We start from the raw sequence: 19350 nt of genomic DNA, 5'->3' as shown, positions 1-19350 counted from the left end.
GTACATGAAACTATTTACTTTTATTCATTTAATATTTTTTCCCAAATTCTAGACAGTTTACAATAGTCACTCTCTAATATTACCAAACCAAAATGCGGGTAAAGAGAACATGTCTGTTACATAAAAAATGAATTTAAAAAAAAAAAAGTAACAGAAGAATCAACTTTACCTGACTCAAAGGTTGGCATTTTCAAGTCACCTTGGTTCAGTTCCGTGCCATATTTTAATTTGTGATATTTTGCCCTGAAAATTTAATCACAAATTAGTAAAATCACAACTTCTTCTTTTTGTCACTCTTGCTTTATATTACTCCAATAACAAAACATAATATGAATGTCTGTTTCTTTAAACTTTGTTTGCAAAGAACGTTGAAGACTATATTGCTGTAAAAGAAAAAAAAGGTAAGTTTCCCAAGTAACACATACCCAAAAGTTAAAAAAAGATCAATTATCCTTTGTCTTTTTTTTAAGTTCCAAAATTTAGATTCTGTAACAAAACACATTTCAATTGAATTATTTTAATCTCTTTTGCCTTTCTTTCCCAAGTATGAATCAAATCAAGATAGCATCATGTATTCGGGCAAGGATGTGTACCTTTCAAAAAAAGCTGCCAAATACAGAGTACAATGGTATACATGAGTATACTATTGTTCTACTTTATTCATGTAACAAAATGAGGCACACATACCTTTCTTGTTTTAATGCATACTCTAACATCTTTATTCTTCTTACTAAGTCCTTCTTCAGGTTCTCTTGACCTTTTCTTTCTCCTTGTAGAAATGCGATCCGGGCCTAAAAATATAAAAGATGCATTTATTTACATTTTCCCTTAACCATACATAGGAAACTGAAAAATGGAAAACAATAAACACAAACTTTTGCACTTGACTCATGATATCAAGATTTTAAATTCATAAAAGCGGGCCAGGCAATGGCTCACACCTGTAATCTCAGCACTTTGGTAGGCCAAGGCAGTAGGATTGCTTGAGACAAGGAGTTTTAGACCAGCCTATGAAACATGATGAGACCTCATCTCTACAAAGAATTTTTTAAATTGGCCAGGTGTAGTGGTGTGTGCCCATAGTCCTAGCTACTCAAGGCTGAGGAGACTCTGTCTCAAACAAACAAACAAAAACACTCATAAAATGGCCAAACTTTGTTAGATCTAACACATCCCTTTTAAAATAAAGGTAAGTATAAACTAGTTGGTTTATAATCCTTAAGATCTCTAATATTAATATTTCACCTTCACATAACTTTGAAAGAAAAATATACATAAATATGGCACCTAATTCCTAACATACAATTCACAAAGAACTGAAAAACATGTTCACAAGTAGATAAAAATACGTCAGAAAATGAGATATTATTTCAAAAAACAGATTACTTCAAAAGCTTTTCTTGAAATACTAGAAAATTTATAAGCTGAGCTAGGCATGTGGCTCATGCCTATAATCCCAGCACTTTGGGAGGCCAAGGCAGGCAGATCACCCGAGGTCAGGAGTTCAAGACCGGCCTGGCCAACATGGTGAAACCCCCTCTCTACAAAAATACAAAGATTAGCTGTGCATGATGGCAGGTGCCTGTAATCCCAGCTACCCGGAAGCCTGAGGCAGGAGAATCGCTTGAACCTGGAAGGTGGAAGCTGCAGTGAGCCGAGATCGTGCCACTGCATTCCAGCCTGGGCAACAGAGCGAGACTCTGTCTCAAAAGAAAAAAGAAAAGAGGGGCCGGGTGCAGTGGCTCACGCCTGTAATCCCAGCACTTTGGGAGGCCGGGGCGGGTGGATCATGAGGTCAGGAGATCGAGACCATCCTGGCTAACACGGTGAAACTCCGTCTCTACTAAAAAATACAAAAAACTGCCAGGCGTAGTGGCAGGCGCCTGTAGTCCCAGCTACTCGGGAGGCTGAGGCAGGAGAATGGCGTGAACCCGGGAAGTGGAGCTTGCAGTGAGCCAAGATGGTGCCACTGCACTCCAGCCTAGGCGACAGCGCGAGACTCCATTTCAAAACAAAAAAAAGAGAGAGAAAAAAGAAAATGTATACTCTTTGTATAATCTTTCCATTGTACCACCCCACTCCAAATTGTTTTAATTCTTGAAACGGTAAATGCCATAGTATTACAAATAGTTTAAGTAAGCCATCATACATTCCATTACCTCATTGCTTTCTATTGTCATTTTTCCACTGTGAGAGAATTTTTTTCCTTAAGTGCCTTTTATCCTTATTTCCTGAAAACGGCAATTCTCTGCCTTTTTCTAGCCCTTCTCTATATGTCAGCCTCCTTTAACCACCTCACACTAAAGAATAATGTTGAAAGAGACTGGCATCTGTCTGGGGACATTTGCCATTATCCACACATTGACAATAAAACTAATTTTCACAAGAGGTAGAATGTTCTTGCAGAGATGACACAGGTGCATTTGTTCAGTATGAGAAAGAAAGCTATTCAGTAAGCTAAATTGTTGTTAAAACTTTAGTTAGGATGTGTTGATTTCTACAAGAGAAATATATTAGCCAAGGAGACCAGCTAAATCAAGTCAACTAATAAAAACACCTAAGTAATAAATAACTGCTGTCATCAAAAAAACTGTTACCCTAAAAAAAATTTGTATGAAATTATCTACAACTTCGTAACACCTGAGAAGCTACAGACAGCTACAGAGTTCATGACTAGCCTTGGCAAGACAGCGAGACCCTGTTTGTACCAAAAAAATCAATAATTAGCCAGGCGTGGTAGCATGTTCCTGTAGTCTTAGCTACTTGGCAGGCTGAAGCAGGAGAATTGCTTGAGCCCAGGAGTGAGGCTAGAGTGAGCTATGATCACATTACTGTCCTCCAGCCTGGGCGACAAGCAAGACCCTGCCTCTACAAAATAAAAATAAAAATAAACAAATAAACAGCTACATGACACTTATAAATACATATTTTCAAAATTTTAAAAAAGCACTAGGAGGAATAATAAAGGTTCAGAACCTAATAGTCTATGATCCTGAAGAAAAGAGCAGCACTTACTCTCTATCAAGCTGTGGGGCAAAGGGAAAAGATGTCAAATTCGTCATACACTTTTAAGAAAGATTCTGACTAGTGTTTTCTCCTGTGTTGGCTATTTGTTGTTGTTGTTTTTAAAAACCACTAAGCCCATATTATAGAACCATTATGTAACTCTCAATTTTAAGATCTAACAAGCGTTCTAAAATTACCATTACAAAAAGCTGAAGGAAACCTGTTTTATTATTCTGCTTCTGAAGAAGTAAAACTTGGTTGGTTTCTGATTGAGAAAGGCATTGAAACTAAGTGAAAGTCATAATGTCCTCTAAGAGGATTCTTTTTTAAAAAGACTACCCAGCAGTAGTATTTCCTATTAGAATCTTATACTGTTGTGAGAATTGGTTTTCATTTCCTTCTTTTGCATTTTTGTATTACCAACTATCCACACTTAGAAAATCTAGTAAAATAGACAAGCACAAACCACACACCAAAAAGCAAAAATTCCAAAGCAGTACTGAACAGAAGGCTGAAAGGAAATAATTTGCGAGAACTTAGGACAAGGAAAAGGCTCAAGAATTAAAAACAAAACCCTTTTAAAAAATGTGGACTAGGGTGGGCGTGGTGGCTCACACCTGTAATCCCAGCACTTCGGGAGTCCAAGGCAGGAGGATCACTTAAGACCAGGAGTTTGAGACCAGCCTGGCCAACACAGCAACACCTCGTCTTCACTAAAAATTTAAAAATTAACTGAGTGTGGTGGTGCACGCCTGTAATCCCAGCTACTTGAGGGGCTGAAGCAGGAGGATCATTTGAGCGGAGGTGTCGAGGCTGCAGTGAGCCATGATTGCCACTGCACTCCAGCCTGGGCGACAGAGCAAGACCCTGAATGAAAATTAAAAAACAAAGCAAAACAAAAAAAACACCACCACCACCAACACGTGGATTAACCAAAAATACATGGAGGAGGACCAAGTAAATGAGAGAGAAGCCATAATGACTGGAACTGACCTTATGACCTCATATCATCATGTATTTAGAGGGCAAACTGATTGAAAAGGTAAAGGTTATACCTGATAGTGATAATAACATAATAATGACCAATTAAATAATAAATTTAGCACTTAGTACAGGATCACTAACAATCTACTTTCAGCAATGTTACAGCATCATCTCTGCAAATAAACACTTTTAAAAGTAACCTCAAAAAACACATTCCCCATGGCATCAAAAAATAAAAGTACCTAAAAAAGGCATGGTGGCACATGACTATAATGCCAGCTACTTGGGAAGCTGGGGGGTGGGGGAGAATTGCTTGAGCCAAGGACTTCGAGACCAGCCTGGGCAACACAGTGAGATTCCATCTCCAAAACTATAATAGATAAAAGTAACTAGGAAAAAACCACCAAAGATGGGCAAGAGCTTTATACAGAAAATATAAAAATTTAACAAAGGCATTAAAGACAACCTAAATGGACTAGGTGACTACTGTAAAAATATCAATTTTTACCCAAATTGACTGACAGATTTAATTTCAATCAAATTCTGAATTTGTATGTGTAGAACCTGACAAGCTGATCCTAAATTTTACCAAAAAAAAATTCAAATTACCTACAACAGCCAAGACAATTATAAAGAATGAGATGGGCCGAGTACAGGGGGCTCACGCCTATAATCCTAGCACTCTGGGAGGCTGAGGAAGGCGGATTGCTTGAGACCAGGAGTTCAAGACCAGCCTGGGCAACACGGCCAAACTCTAGCTCTACAAAATACAAAAATTAGACAGGTGTGGTGGCATACACCTGTAGTCCCATCTATGTGGGAGGATTGCTTGAGCCCAGGAGGCAGATGTTTCAGTGAGCTATGATCAGGCCACTGCACTCCAACCTGGGCAACAGAGTTTCAAAAAAAAAAAAAAAAGAATGAGGTGATATAATTTGCTCTACTAAACAATAAGATACATTATAACACTGCAGAAATTAAGACACTGATGATTCAGGGATAGAAAAATGAACCAAAGAAACAGAACAGAAAGTCCAGAAACAAACTAAAGCATAGAAGATCACATGATTTATGAAAGATGGCAGTGCAGAACATTGAGAAAAAAATGGTTGCTTCAAAAATGGTGCTTAGTAATAGAGAATCCAAATGTGGGCTAAACATGAAAATGAGGCTGGGCGCGGTGGCTCATGCCTGTAATCCCAGCACTTTGGGAGGCTGAGGCGGGCAGATCACAAAGTCGGGAGATCGAGACCATCCTGGCTAACAGGGTGAAACCCCGCCTCTACTAAAAATACAAAAAATTAGCTGGGCGTGGTGGCGGGCGCCTGTAATCCCAGCTACTCAGGAGGCTGAGGCAGGAGAATGGCGTGAACCCGGGAGGCAGAGCTTGCAGTGAGCTGAGATGGTGCCACTGCACTTCAGCCTGGGCCACAGAGCAAGACTCCATCTCAAAAAAAAAAAAAAAAAAAAAAAATAGAAAGAAAAGAAAATGAACATCTGCCTGATACTTTCTGCCTCATACAGTTCCAGGAGGATTACAGATCTAAATATGAAGGCAGGACAGTAATGCTTTTAGGATATAATAAGTATCTTCACAACTTCAGATTAAGGGGAGATTTCTTGAAAAAGACAAAAAACACTAGCCATAAAGAAAAGGATTAAAAATTCATTACAATTAAAAAATTTTTATTCAAGATAAAAGAGGAATTGGCAACCTATCCCAGGCTTGTTTTTGCATAGTCCTAAAACTAAAAATGTTTTTTAAAGTACCATAAAACAAGAAACAAAGAATAGGCAACACAAACCCTTTGTAGCCCAGAAAACCTAATATACTTACTTTAAAAGTCTGTCAATCTCCCATACTAATATCAGACAAAATAGGCTTAAAATTTTAAAAGGGACAAGAGACAAAGAACACTATATACAGTCATGTGCCACATGACATTTCAGTCAATGACAGACTGCATATACAACAGGGGTCCCATATGATTATAATGGAGGTGAAAAATTCCTATCACCTAGTGAAGTCGTAGAAGTCTAGAAGTCGTAGCTATTGTAACATTGTAGTGGGACGCATTAGACGCATTACTCACGTTTGTCCTGATGCTGTTATAAACAAATCTACTGTGTTGTCAGTCGTACAGAAGTACAATACATACAATTATGTATAGTGCTCAATACTTATAATGACAATAATGACTATTCTACAGTTGATTTACTATATGTTTTTGTTTTGAGACACCCAGACTGGGTTGTAGTGTGCAGTCACAGATCACTGTACCCTCTAAGTCCTGGGCTCAGGTGATCCTCCTGCTGCAGCTTAAGGATCGGGCCACCAGCCAGGCTAATTTTTTAAAAATTATTTTTGTAGAGAAGGTTATTGCTTTGTTGCCCAGGCCGGCCTTGAACTCCTGGCCTCAAGTGGTCCTCCTGCCTTAGCCTTCCAAGTTGCTGAGATTACAGGTATGAGCCATCATGCCTGGTTCTGTCTTTATTTTGGAGTGTACTCCTACCTACAAAAAGAAAACTTAACTGCAAAAGTGCCTCAGGCAGGTCCTTCAGGAAGTATTCCAGAAGAAGATATTGTTGTCACGGAAGATGACAGTTCCATGTGTGTTACTGCCCTTGAAGACCTTCCAGTGGGACAAGATGTGGAGGTAGAAGACAATGATATTAAACTAGGCCTTCCTAGGCCTTACATAGGCATAGGTTAATATGTGTGTTTGTGTCTTCATTTCTAACAAAAAAAGTTTAAAAAGTAAAAATAAATCAAAATTTTAAAAACTAGAAGAAAGCTAATAGAATAAAGATAAAAAGAAAATATTTTTATATAGCTGTACAATGTGCTTGTTTTAAACTAAGTGTTATTACAAAAGAGTTAAAACGCTGAAAAAATTAAAATTTATAAAGTAAAATGATTATGGTAAGCTAATTTATTATTGAAGAAAAAAATTCACATAAATTTAGTAAAGTCTAAGTATACAGTGTTTATAAAATCTACAGGAGAGACAATGCCACAGGCCTGCAAATTCACTCACCACTCACTGACTCAACCAGAGCAATTTCCAATCCTAAAAGCTCCATTCATGGTCAGTGCCCTACACAGTTGTACCATTTGTTATCTTTCTTTTTTCTGAGACAGGGTCTCACTCTGTCACCCAGGCCACAGTGCAGTGGCACGATCACAGTTCACTGCAGCCTCAACCTCCCTAGGTTCAGGTGATTCTCCCCTCAGCCTCCGGAGCAGCTGGAACTACAAGCACCTACTACTATGACTGGCGAAGTTTTCTATTCTTTTAAGATGGAGTTTCACCACATTGCCCAGACTGGGCTCAAACTCCTGGCCTCAAGCAATCCTCCCTCCTCAGCCTCCCAGAGTGCTAGGATTACAGGTGTGAGTGACAGCACCTGGCCCCATTTTTTTTTACTATACCTTTTCTATGTTTAGATACACAAATACTTACCATTGTGTTACAACTGCCTATAGTATTCAGTACAGTAACATGCTATACAGGTTTGTGGTCTCAGAACAATAGGCTATACCATATAGCCCAAGTGCAGGCTATATTATCTAGTTTGTGTAAGCATACTCTGTGATGTTCACAAGATGAAATCATCTAACGATACATTTCTCAAAACACATTCTTGCCGTTACGTGACACGACTATACTAATAATGACAAGAAGATATTACAACTATAAACACACACACCCCTAGTAACAGATCATCAAAACGTATGAAGCAAAACTGACAGAATACAAGGGAGAACAGACAACAGTAGTTGGAGATTCAACACCCCACTCTAAATAATGGATAGAACCACCAGACAAATGGTAAGGAAGAAAACAGAGGATCTGAACAACACAACAAATCACCTAGCTCTAACACACATATGCAGAACACTTTACCCAACAAAAAAATACACATCTTAAGTGCACATGGGACAGTTTCCAGAACAGACCATGTAAATTGAGTCACAAGTTAACTCTAAATAACTTTTTTATTTTTTTGAAACAGGGTCTCATTCTATCACCCAGGCTGGAGTGCAGTGGCGCAATCTTGACTCACTGCAACCTCCACCTCCTGGGTTCAAGTGATTCTCCTGCCTCAGCCTCCCGAGTAGCTGGGACTACAGGCGCACACCACCAAACCCAGCTAATTTTTGTATTTTTTGGTAAAGACAGGGTTTCATCATGTTGGCCAGGCTGGTCTCAAACTCCTGACCTCAAGTCATCTGCCCACCTTGGCCTCCCGAAGTGCTGGGATTACAGGCATGAGCCACCATGCTCAGACAGGTCTCAATAACTTTAAAAAGACGGATATCAAAGTTTCCTCTCTGACCACAAAAAAAATCAAGTTAGAAATCAATAACAAAAGAAAACTGGAAATTCACAAATTTGTGGAAATTAAACAACACACTTTTAACCAATGGATCAAAGAAGAAAAATTAGGTAACAGAAACAAATGAAAACAAACACAGGACATACCAAAACTTAGAGGATGCAATGTAAGCAATGCTCAGGGGGAAATTTATAGATATAAATGCTTACATTAAAAAACAAGAAAAGAGCCAGGTGCGGTGGCTCATGCCTGTAATCCCAACAATTTGAGAGGCTGAGGCAGGCGGATCACTTGAGGTCAGGAGTTCAAGATCAACCTGGCCAACATGGCGAAACCCCATCTCCAGTAAAAATACAAAAATTAGGCAGATGTGGTGGTGCGCATCTGTAGTCCCAGCTACACGAGAGGGTGAAGCATGAGAATCACTTGAACCTGGGAGGCGGAGGTTGCAGTAAGCTGGCAATAGAGCGAGTCTCCGTCTAAAAAAGAAAAACAAAAAACAAAAAACTACACACAAGAAAAGACAGGGCATGGGAGCTGGGATTTGAAGCCAGTTGGATCATGAGGGTTTTGCTGCTCTTGGGAGATTCTTCTAGCAATTTCCATACCAACCAACACAGATGTTTCTCTTTCTTCATATGACGATCAGGGATCCAAACGTATCCAAAAATCTAAAGAGGCACCATTTGTCCCCCATTGGAATAGCAGGTTTTACAGCAATTGTTGCAGTGGACATACAAATTGAAGAGCAGAAGAACTATTAAAATGTCCCTTCATCTGATCCACATGCATGTGGCAGCTCAAGGCTTTGTGATGGGAACAATGACTGTTGGTGTCAACTATTCCATGCATTGAGAATTATGGGCAAAACCTAAGCCTTAGAAGAAGAGATGCAGGCTCGGCAAAGTGGCTCACACTTGTAATCCCAGCACTTTGGGAGGCTGAGGTGGGCGGATCACCTGAGGTCAGGAGTTTGAGACCAGCCTGGCTAATAGGGTGAAACACCGTCTCTACTAAAAATACAAAAATTAGCCAGTTGTGGTGGCGCGCACCTGTAATCCCAAGTACTCCAGAGGCTGAGGCAGGAGAATCACTTGAACTTGGAGGTGAAGGTTGCAGTGAGCCGAGATGGCACCACTGCACTCCAGCCAGCGCACAACAGGGCAAGGCCCCATCTCAAAAAAAAAAAAAAAAAAAAAAAAAAAAAAGAGAGTCTTGGTCTTGGTGCTGTCTTGGTCTTTGTCTTGTTGCAGGAGCTTGCTCTGGTTAGACATGTCATTACTGAGGTTAAGTGTTCACACACAAAACACATTATTTGATGGAATTCAGATGATAACACACTATTTTGAGTATTGACTTGTGGGCTTGATTTGCTTGGTGACCAAATTACTAGTCACTAGTTCACTGGTGAACTAGGTCATTCAGAGAAGTCACATTAACAGAAAAGAAATATGTCACCTAATGCACTTGACTATGTAAAAATATCCACCTTCTTAAACTGTTACAATGCAATTAGTTCTAAAGAAGACAGCAGGCCAATCCAGAAGTACTCCCAGTTTGCTGCAGAATCCCACATGCTTTGGATGTTATATAGGAGTCCTATTTACCCGAGTTAATTTAATTCTGCCTGCCTAGTAGACTGGTTGGCTCCTTAAGTGCATGGGGGTGCAGTGGTTTATGTCTGTAATCCCAGCACTTTAGGAGACTAAGGCAGAAAGGTCACTTGAGGCCAGGAGTTCAAGACCAGCCTGGGCAACATAGCAAGACCCATCTCTAAAAAAAAACCAAAAAGAGGCCGGGAGTGGTGGCTCACGCCTGTAACCCCAGCACTTTGGGAGGCTGAGGCAGATGGATCACCTGAGGTCAGGAGCTCAAGACCAGCCTGGCCAACATCATGAAACCCCATCTCTACTTAACAAATTAGCCAGGCATAGTGGCAGGTGCCTGTAATCCCAACTACTCAGGAATCTGAGGAACAAGAATAGCTTGTACCAGCCTGGGTGACAAAAGTGAAACTCCATCTCAAAAAAAAACCAACAAACAAAAGTGCATGGGACCAGACATCTGTAATCCCAGTGCTTTGGGATGCTGTTAGACATGAGTTCTAAATTTCTTCTCAAATAATATGTCAGTATGTTCAATTCTTTGCCTTCTACTTTTAAACTTCCTCGTAAGGCAATCTTTTTCAATTACCCACTCCACCCTGACTCATTCCAGTTACCTACTCCACCCTGACTCACTTGCTCCACTCTACATTCCAATCACCTGATCCACCCTAACTCATTCCAATTACCTTCTACCTGCTCTGCCCTGACCCCCGCCAAAGCACTCACCCCATCATTCTCTTTAAATTAGCCAATTGGAATTAGTTTAGCCTGTGCGTCTAACCCTAGCCAACAGGGGAACAACACGGCAGCAAAGGGTCACGTGCATCAGGGATAAGAACCCCTTCCCCTCCCTTGTCCTAGTGTGCGCTCACCATTGTTCCATCTGTAAGGGCACACCCTTCTATATAGAAGTAACTTGCCTTGCTGAGAATTAAAAAGAAAATTTTATATCTGAGTGCTATTTCTTTTGCGGCACCAAAACTTCATATATAACAATTTGGGGGCTCATCCAGGATTACATTCCCCACCAGGGACAGTCTCTGGTTCTCTCTCGTGAGGAGGTGCACCCTGCCCTATTGTGGCAGCCTCAGGGATGAGAAATCAAGACCCACCCAGTGTGAGGAATAATCCGAGCTCTCAGCAACGCAGAGTAGGGACTGGCCAGCAACCTAGCTTAAAGGATCCTCATATACTGCTGCAATGACTCTGTGCACAGGCCAAGGAAGGAGAAGCCGCAGAAGCCGGTAAAGTACTTCCTTTGTGGTCAAATTCTGGAGGGCTAAATGTGTGCGTGCATGAATGATCATCAACAACCCTGCTTGCGGTGTTGTGTGGATGGTGATAAGTCCTACTGCTGGACGGAGTGAGTTGGTCCTCTCCGCGGTTCCATAGCTACCTCATATGGCTTAGAGCGAATCCTGCCATGGGATTCACACCAGCATGCCAACACTAAGTGGGGCCTAATTGTCCCTTAGGGGAGCAGCCAGAGATGACAGCACGAGTGGGAAGTGTGCAAAGGACCTTCAGAAGGGAAAGGGGGGAAACAGGTCAACCTCCCAGGACAAGCAATATAAGACACCCCCTGGTTTGAGGGGTTGAGCCTTCCGGGACACGCAACGTAAGACATCCCTGCTGTTAAGGGGTTGAGCCTTCCGCTAATTTCAAGGGTTGAACCTGACACAACCACCCCCCGGCTTTTCCTTTCTTCTTGGGTATTAGAGTAGCTCCACTCCCGCAGGTCCCTACCCTATAGGCAGAGAGACATAGAGGGGAAAGAGAGGGTGGGGCGGGGTGGGGGGGGAGAGAGGCAGAGAGATGGGGGAAAGAGAGGCGGTGCGGAGGAAAGAGGCAGAGACAGGGGAAAGAGGCAGAGAGACAAAGAGAGAGTCAGAGAGAGAGAGACAAAGTCAAAGAGAGAAAGAGAAAAATAGAAGTAGTAAAGAAAAAAATAGTGTACCCTATTCTTTTAAGAGCCAGGGTAAATTTAAAACCTATAGTTAATAATTGAAGGTCTTCTCCGTGACCCTATAACACTCCAATACCACCTCGCTGTCAGTGTAAACAAGGGTGTAGCCCGAAAGCACTGAGGCCACTGACAACCCGTAGCCCTCCTATCAAAAATCCTTAACCCAGTAACCCACGGATGGCCCAAATGCATTCTATCTGTAGCGGCAACTGCTTTGCTAACAGAAGAAAGTAGAAAAATAACTTTTAGAGGAAACTTCATTGTGAGCACGCCTCACCAGTTCAGAACTATCCTAAGTCAAAAAGCAAAAAGGTAGCTTACTAACTCAAAAATCTTAAATTTATAAGGCTATTCTGTCACAAAAAGATGATTTATCATTAACCACTGAAAATTCCCTTAACCCAGAAGGTTTCCTAACAGGGGACTGAAATCTTAATTACCATACAAAGATCCGACCAGATCTAGGAGGAAGCCCCTTCAGGACACGACTATAGATGATGGTTCCTCCCAGGTGATTGGGGTTGGGGGGGAACAACAGGTATTCAGTAATTGATAGGGAAACTCATGTAGAAGCAGTCAGGAAAACTGCCCAATAACTGGTCTGCTCAAACGTGCGAGCTATTTGTACTCAGCCAAGCCTTAAAGTACTTACAAAACTAGGAAGGAACCATCTATACCAATTCTAAGTTAATTTGGACTAAACAGGGTCTTATTAATAGCAAAGAGTAATTGAAATCCCAAACTTAGAAGGTTTTCAACAAAAGTAAAGTTTGCTAAAAGTTAACAGTGTAACATGTATTATCCTAACTTCTAATCTTATGGCCTTAGACAGTCTAGTCCACCAACATGAAGTTCACTTCAGAAAAGAATGATTATCATCTTCAAAAAAAAGAAAGAAATTGGGGGCAGAGAATTTATGTAAAAATAATGTTATATGGTAAATTCCTGTCCTAAAATAAGATTAACTGGTTTGAAAAAAAAAAAAAAAAAAAAAAAAAAGCCAGGCATGGCGGCTCACGCCTGTAATCCCAACACTTTGGGAGGCCAAGGCGGGCGGATCATGAGGTCAGGAGATCGAGACCACCCTGGCTAACACAGTGAAACCCCGTCTCCACTAAAAATACAAAAATTAGCCGGGCATGGTGGCGGGTGCCTGTAGCCCCACCTACTCGGGAGGCTGAGGAAGGAGAATGGCATGAACCCGGGGGCAGAGTTGTAGTGAGCCAAGAAGGCAACACTGCACTCCAGCCTGGGTGACAGAGGGAGACTCCGTCTCAAAAAAAAAAAAAAAATGTTTGTGGCAAGTCAGAAAGTTGAGGCACGTCGAAGAATTATCTGTGAAAGTCGTGGAGAAAAAAAAAGGTTATAAAAGGAAATTTATGCAAGAAATGTTGTATAATTTAAAAGTAATTAAGCCTCCTAAATGTAAAAGTATAGAAGAAACAGTTTTTGTGCGAAGTGTGTAAGGAAAGTAAAATGTACTTTTGGTAAAAAGACTATATAAGGAGGCATAAGAATCTGAATTTTTACCTACGTTAAAAAGGTTAAAAAAATATATATTTTGTTTCAAAGGTTTAAGCAAGTTTTAAAATGTTAATTGTAAAGGAAATTCTGTGTGTAAACATATTAGCCAAAGAGGTATCATCCAGTTTTTCTGTGAACTGGATATTAAAACAAAAGCATAACAGGTTTTTCTTAAAGCACTAACCTGCTGTTCAACAAAAATTATAAAAAAGGTTAAAAAGAGTCTATAAGCCAGGCGCGGTGGCTCACGCCTGTAATCCCAGCACTTTGGGAGGCTGAGGAGGGCAAATCATGAGGTCAAGAGATCGAGACCATCCTGGCTAACACAGTGAAACACCGTCTCTACTAAAAATACAAAAAAAATTAGCTGGTCACGGTGGCAGGTGCCTGGAGTCCCACCTACTCGGGAGGCTGAGGCAGGAGAATGGCGGAGCTTGTAGTGAGCTGAGATCGCGACACTGCACTCCAGCCTGAGCCACAGAGCAAGACTCTGTCTCCAAAAAAAAAAAAAAAAGTCTATAAAAATCTTACCTTATGGTCAGACATTAAAAATTGGATAAATATGTCCACAAGGTTTTATTCAAATTAACATTAATAACACTAATATAAAGGTGAAATTCAGCTTATTTGGTATAAAAATCATACAGGAAGCATTGTTAAATATAAAATGGTTGTTTGGCTTTCTTTGGTCTAAAAACTAATAAAAATAAGTGCTAAGGGAAATTTCTCAGTAACAAGGCACCAAAGACTATATATAAAGTCCACTGTTGATGTCCCCACATTTAAAACAAAAGGTCAATTTCTTAGAAATTACATACTTGGTTTATCTTCCACTTTCCCTCAAAACTAAAAGTCTTTTAGCACAGGTACAACCCCTAGAATTTCTGGTAAACCAGCACCAGCCTGAAGATCACCTTCTCATCAAAGAGTGGAAAGAAGAAAAACTCGAGCCAGCATGGGAAGGACCCTACCTTGTGCTACTAACCACCGAGACTGCTGTTCATAAAGCGAAAAAGGGATGGACTCATCCACACCTAAGTCAAAGCGCCACCCCCTCCAGAGTCGTGGACCACAGTCCCAGAAGAAAACCCTACCAAACCAAAGCTAAGAAAAATTTAACTTTTTCATCTATTCTATTACTCTTCTTTTCTCACTCTATTGCTGACCATCTAGTTATTAACACCAAGTCAATTTCGCCTCAAACTACGGCATTTAATGCTTGCCCTGTTATACCCTGTGGGGACTTGCCAAGTCAAAGACAGCTCTCTATTTCAGAAAAGTACCTTGTCCCTCCTGACTCTCCTCAGATCGGGGATTAGTAAATTGGGACCTTTTAATCTGGGGAGATTTTGATAAAGACCCGAGTGTCAACCAGGAGTCTTGCCCCCCGATGTAGAGCTTTTATGCCGTAGCTGGTCCAACATTCTGTGGACCACTAAAGATCAAGGATAGACTGCCCCAACCAGTTTTTGTAATTTCCTAAAACCATACATTCATTTTACTAAAGGGACAGCCCCCCCAGCTGTCAGCTAAAGCAGTGCAACCCTATACAAGCTATTATTTCAAGCCCCCAAAGTTCTCCCCTTTTCTAAGCCAGTTCCCTTCTTTACGCCAGTTTTATGGTATGGGGGCTGAGGTTTCAAGGACAGACCCTATTGGATTCCTTAAAATGCATTTCTTTGATCCCCCACCGCCTGCACCGGCTTCTAAGCCTTTTTCCAAAACCTCTCACAAGGGAACCATTGTTCCTCCACCATCTAACGACAAGGCCAAGACAGCGATGGTAAAAGTTAAACTTTGGCAATTGACTTAAACTTTGGCAATTGAGACAACATACCAAGATGTAAATGCCTGGTTGGAATGGATCAAATATTCCACCTGCACATTAAACAAAAGCAATTGTTATGTTTGTGCGCACGGCAGGCCTGAGGCCTAGATTGTCCCCTTTCCACTAAGGTGGTCCTCCAGTCAACCAGGCATGGGCTACATGGTAGCTCTTTGCCAGGATTCTACAGCCTGGAGTAATAAGTCTTGCCAAGCTCTCTCTGTGCTATACCCCAAAATCCGGCACCCTGCGGGTCAGCCCCCAAGGGCCATCCAGCCTCCATCTCCCAACACTAAGTTCAATTTGTGTCTCTCACAACATGGAGGAAACAGCGTTCCTTGGACACCTGAAGGAATGAAGTGAGCTTAAGAATTTAAGAGCTTATCAATCAGTCAGCCCTTGTTCATCCCCAAGCAGATGTGTGATGGTGGTGGACCTTTGGTGGACACTCTGCCAAATAACTGGAGTGGCACTTGTGCTTTAGTCCAGTTGGCTACCCCTTTCACCCTGCCATTTCATCAACCAGAGAAAGGAAAAATAAGACATTGTAAAGTGAGAGAAGCCCCTTATAAGTCTTTCAACTCTCACGTCTATTTAGACACAATTATTAAGTCCCATGGGGAATACCATATCAATTTAAAGCCCAAAATCAAATAGCTGCAGGATTTGAGTCAATATTTTGGTGAGTGACAAAAATGTAGATTAGATAAACTACATCTATTACAACCAACAGCAATTTATTAACTACACTAGAGATGCTGTTAAAGGAATAGCTGAACAATTAGGGGCTACCAGCTAGATGGCTTAGGAAAATAACATAGCCTTAGACATGATATTAGCAGAAAGAGGAGTTCGCGTCATGATTAAAACTCAATGTTATACCTTCATCCTAAACAGCACCGCCCCTAATAAAAGTATAACAAAAGCACTGCAAGGTCTCACTGCTCTATCCAATGAGTTAGACAGCAACTCAGGGGTAAATGACCCCTTTACAGGATGGCTAAAAAAAAAGTAGTTCGGTAAATGGAAAGGAATAATAGCCTCAATTCTTCCCTTGCAGCCATAATAGGTGTACTTATTCTTGTCGGGTGCTGTGTCATACCATGCATCCGTAAGTAGATGCAGAGGCTCATAAAAATGGCACTTACTAAAACCTCCCTTAACTATCCTCCACCTTATCCAGAGAAGCTTCTTCTTTTAGAAAGTCAAGCAAAACAACTAAGCCAAGACATGTTAAAAAACAGTTTGAAAAGAAAGCTGTAAGGAAACACAAGGGGAGGGATTGTTAGATATGAGTTCTAAATTTCTTTTCAAAGAATATGTCAGCATGTTCAATTCTTTGCCTTCTACTTTTAAACTTAACCTCCTCGTAAAGCAATCTTTTTTGATTACCTACTCCACCCTGACTCATTCCAATTACCTACTCCACCCTGACTCACCTGCTCCAATCTATGTTCCAATCACTTGCTCCACCCTAACTCATTCCAATTACCTGCTACCTGCTACCTGCTCTGCCCTGACCCCCGCCAAAGCACTCACCCTGTCATTCTCTTTAAATTAGCCAATCGGAATTCGTTTACTCTGTGCGTCTAACCCTAGCCAACAGGGGAATGACACAGCAGCAAGGGGCCACATGCGTCAGGGATAAAGAACCCCTTCCCCTCCCTTGTCCAAGTGTACGCTCACCATTGTTCCGTCTGTAAGAGTGCACCCTTCTATACAGAAGTAACTTGACTTGCTGAGAATTAAAAAGAAAATTTTATATTCGAGTGTTATTTCTTTTGCAGCACTGAAACTTTATATATAACACTGAGACAGGAGGATCACTTGAGGCCAGGAGTTCAAGACCAGCCTAGGCAATACGGCAAGACCCCATCTCTACAAAAAATTAAAAAAAAAAAAATTAGCTGGGTATGGTGATGCACACCTGTAGTCCCAGCTACTTGGGAGGCCGAGTGGGGAGGAAAGCTTGAGCCCAAGAGTTTGACGTTACAATGAGCTATGATTGCGCCACTGCACTCCAGCTGGGCAAAAGAGCAAGACCCTATCTCTATGTAACTTGTAATGGAGTATAACCTGTAATGCCTCCCACAACGAAAAGTGTGTCTAAATTGAACTTACAGCAAACAACAGAGCTATATAGTATTTATTTCAGAATCACAATTGTAAAGATTAGGCCGGGTGCGGGCTCACATCTGTAATCCTAACACTTTGGGAAGACAAGGTGAGTGGATCACCTGAAGTCAGGAGTGCGAGATCAGCCTGGCCAACATGGTGAAACCCTATCTCTACAAAAAATACAAAAATCAGCCAGGTGTGGTGGCACCCGCCTGTAATCCCAGTCACTCAAGAGGGTGAGGCAGGAGAATCACTTGTACCCGGGAGGCAGAGGTTACAGTGAGCTAAGATTGCACCACTGCACTCCAGCCTGGGTGACAAAGCGAGCCTCTGTCTCAAAATTTTTTTTAATTGTAAAGATTAAAATAACTTAATTATGGATTCCAGTTTAGCTCTTTTGTAACTGCAGAATTATATTTTGCTACTGTTTTATTAGACTATTTTAAAATGTCATCTTGAAATATATATGTATATTTTAAGCCCTGATATAACGATAAAAGAACACTGTCAAGATGTTTACATTATGTTTATTTTCTCTGTAAGAATCATACCTTTAAACTAAACCAATTATCTATAATGGAAGTGATTAATGATTTATGAGCAAGCTGGTTTTGCCAGATATTATATACAAACTTTGATACACTACAGAATGCTTTATTACACTTAGGAAATTCTTGTCTAACCTGGACTTACATTCCAGTGAGAACAATTGATGTGTTGTTAGTAAAGTGAACATACCAAAAATAATAATAAGTAAAAAACAAGACAATCTCAAACAACTTAACTTTACAACTTAAGAAACTAGAAAAAGAACAAACTAAACCAAAAGCCAGTAGAGGCAAATAAAGATTGGAGCAGAGATCAATGAAACAGAATAGAAAAAAAAATTATTGAAAGCAAAAGTCAAATCTTTGAAAAGATCAAAAAAAACTGACATCCCTTTAGCTGGGGGGGAGGGGGAGAGAAGGGGACAGAGAGGGAGAGGGGGACAAAGAGAGAGAGAGAAAGACAGAGGGAGGGAGGAAGAGGAGAGATTCAAATTACTAAAATCAGATATTAAAGTTAAATTGGGAACCACCAATTCCACACAAATAAATCTCCCAACAAAGAAAAGCCCTGAATCTGATAGCTTCACTGGTGAATTCCACCAGTATTTAAATAACTAACACCAATCTTTCTCAAACTTTTCCAAAAATCTGAAGAGAAGGGAACACTATCCAACTCATTCTATGAGGCCAGCACTGCCCCTGATAACCAAAGGCAGACAAAGACACTAAAGAAACTATAGACCAATCAACATCCCCTGTGAACATTGATACTAAAATTCTCAACAAAATACTAGCAACTGAATTCAGCAGCATATTAAAAGAATTATACATCATGACCAAGAGGGATTTATTCCTGTAATGAAAGTATAATTCAACATATGAAAATCAAGCAATGTAAGAAAGTACATTAACAGAATGAAGGAAAAAGTCATGATTATCTCAATGCAGAAAAAGCACTGGACAGAATTCAACACCCTTTCATGATAACACTCCATACACAAGAAATAGAAGAAAACTACCTCATCATAATAAAAGCCATATATGAAAAACCTACAGCTAACATAGTCAATGATGAAAGACTGAAAGCTTTTTCTCTAAGATCAGGAACAAAGCAAGGAAATCCACTTTCACACTTCTATTCAATATAGTACTAGAATTCCTATCAATTAGGAAACAGAAATAAAAGGCAACCAAACTGGAAAGGAAGAAATAAAACTATGTTCACAGATATGATGTAGAAACTCAAAAGATTCCATAATAATCTATGAGAACTAATAAATGAATCCAGCAAAGTAACAGAATACAAAATCAACGCAGAAAAATCAGTTTCATTTTTATACACTAACAATGAACAATCTGAAAAGGTAATTAAGAAAACAATTCCATTCACAATAGCATCAAAAAGAATATCTAGGAATTAACCAAGGATGT

At 40.5% G+C, this 19350-nt stretch overlaps 1 protein-coding gene and 1 pseudogene across 4 annotated transcripts in view; one reads left to right on the top strand and one right to left on the bottom strand.

The window, feature by feature from the left end:
• The window catches only part of STRN3 (striatin 3), a 134299-nt gene that overhangs the window by 62350 nt on the left and 52599 nt on the right, over positions 1-19350 (bottom strand). For all 4 annotated transcript variants that reach the window (XM_003260722.4, XM_030804283.1, XM_030804282.1 and 1 more), the window contains exons 2-3: positions 688-791; positions 170-243 (exon numbers count right to left, since the gene is read on the bottom strand). In XM_003260722.4, the coding sequence (XP_003260770.1) occupies positions 170-243; positions 688-791 (178 nt within the window). The remainder of the gene's footprint in view (positions 1-169; positions 244-687; positions 792-19350) is intronic.
• Positions 4019-9213, top strand: LOC105737963 (annotated as a pseudogene).

This window comes from Nomascus leucogenys, chromosome 22a, assembly GCF_006542625.1.
Source record: "Nomascus leucogenys isolate Asia chromosome 22a, Asia_NLE_v1, whole genome shotgun sequence".
Lineage (NCBI taxonomy): Eukaryota > Metazoa > Chordata > Mammalia > Primates > Hylobatidae > Nomascus > Nomascus leucogenys.
The sequence above is the reverse complement of the archived record's forward strand: the minus strand, read 5'-3'. Positions and strand labels throughout refer to the sequence as shown.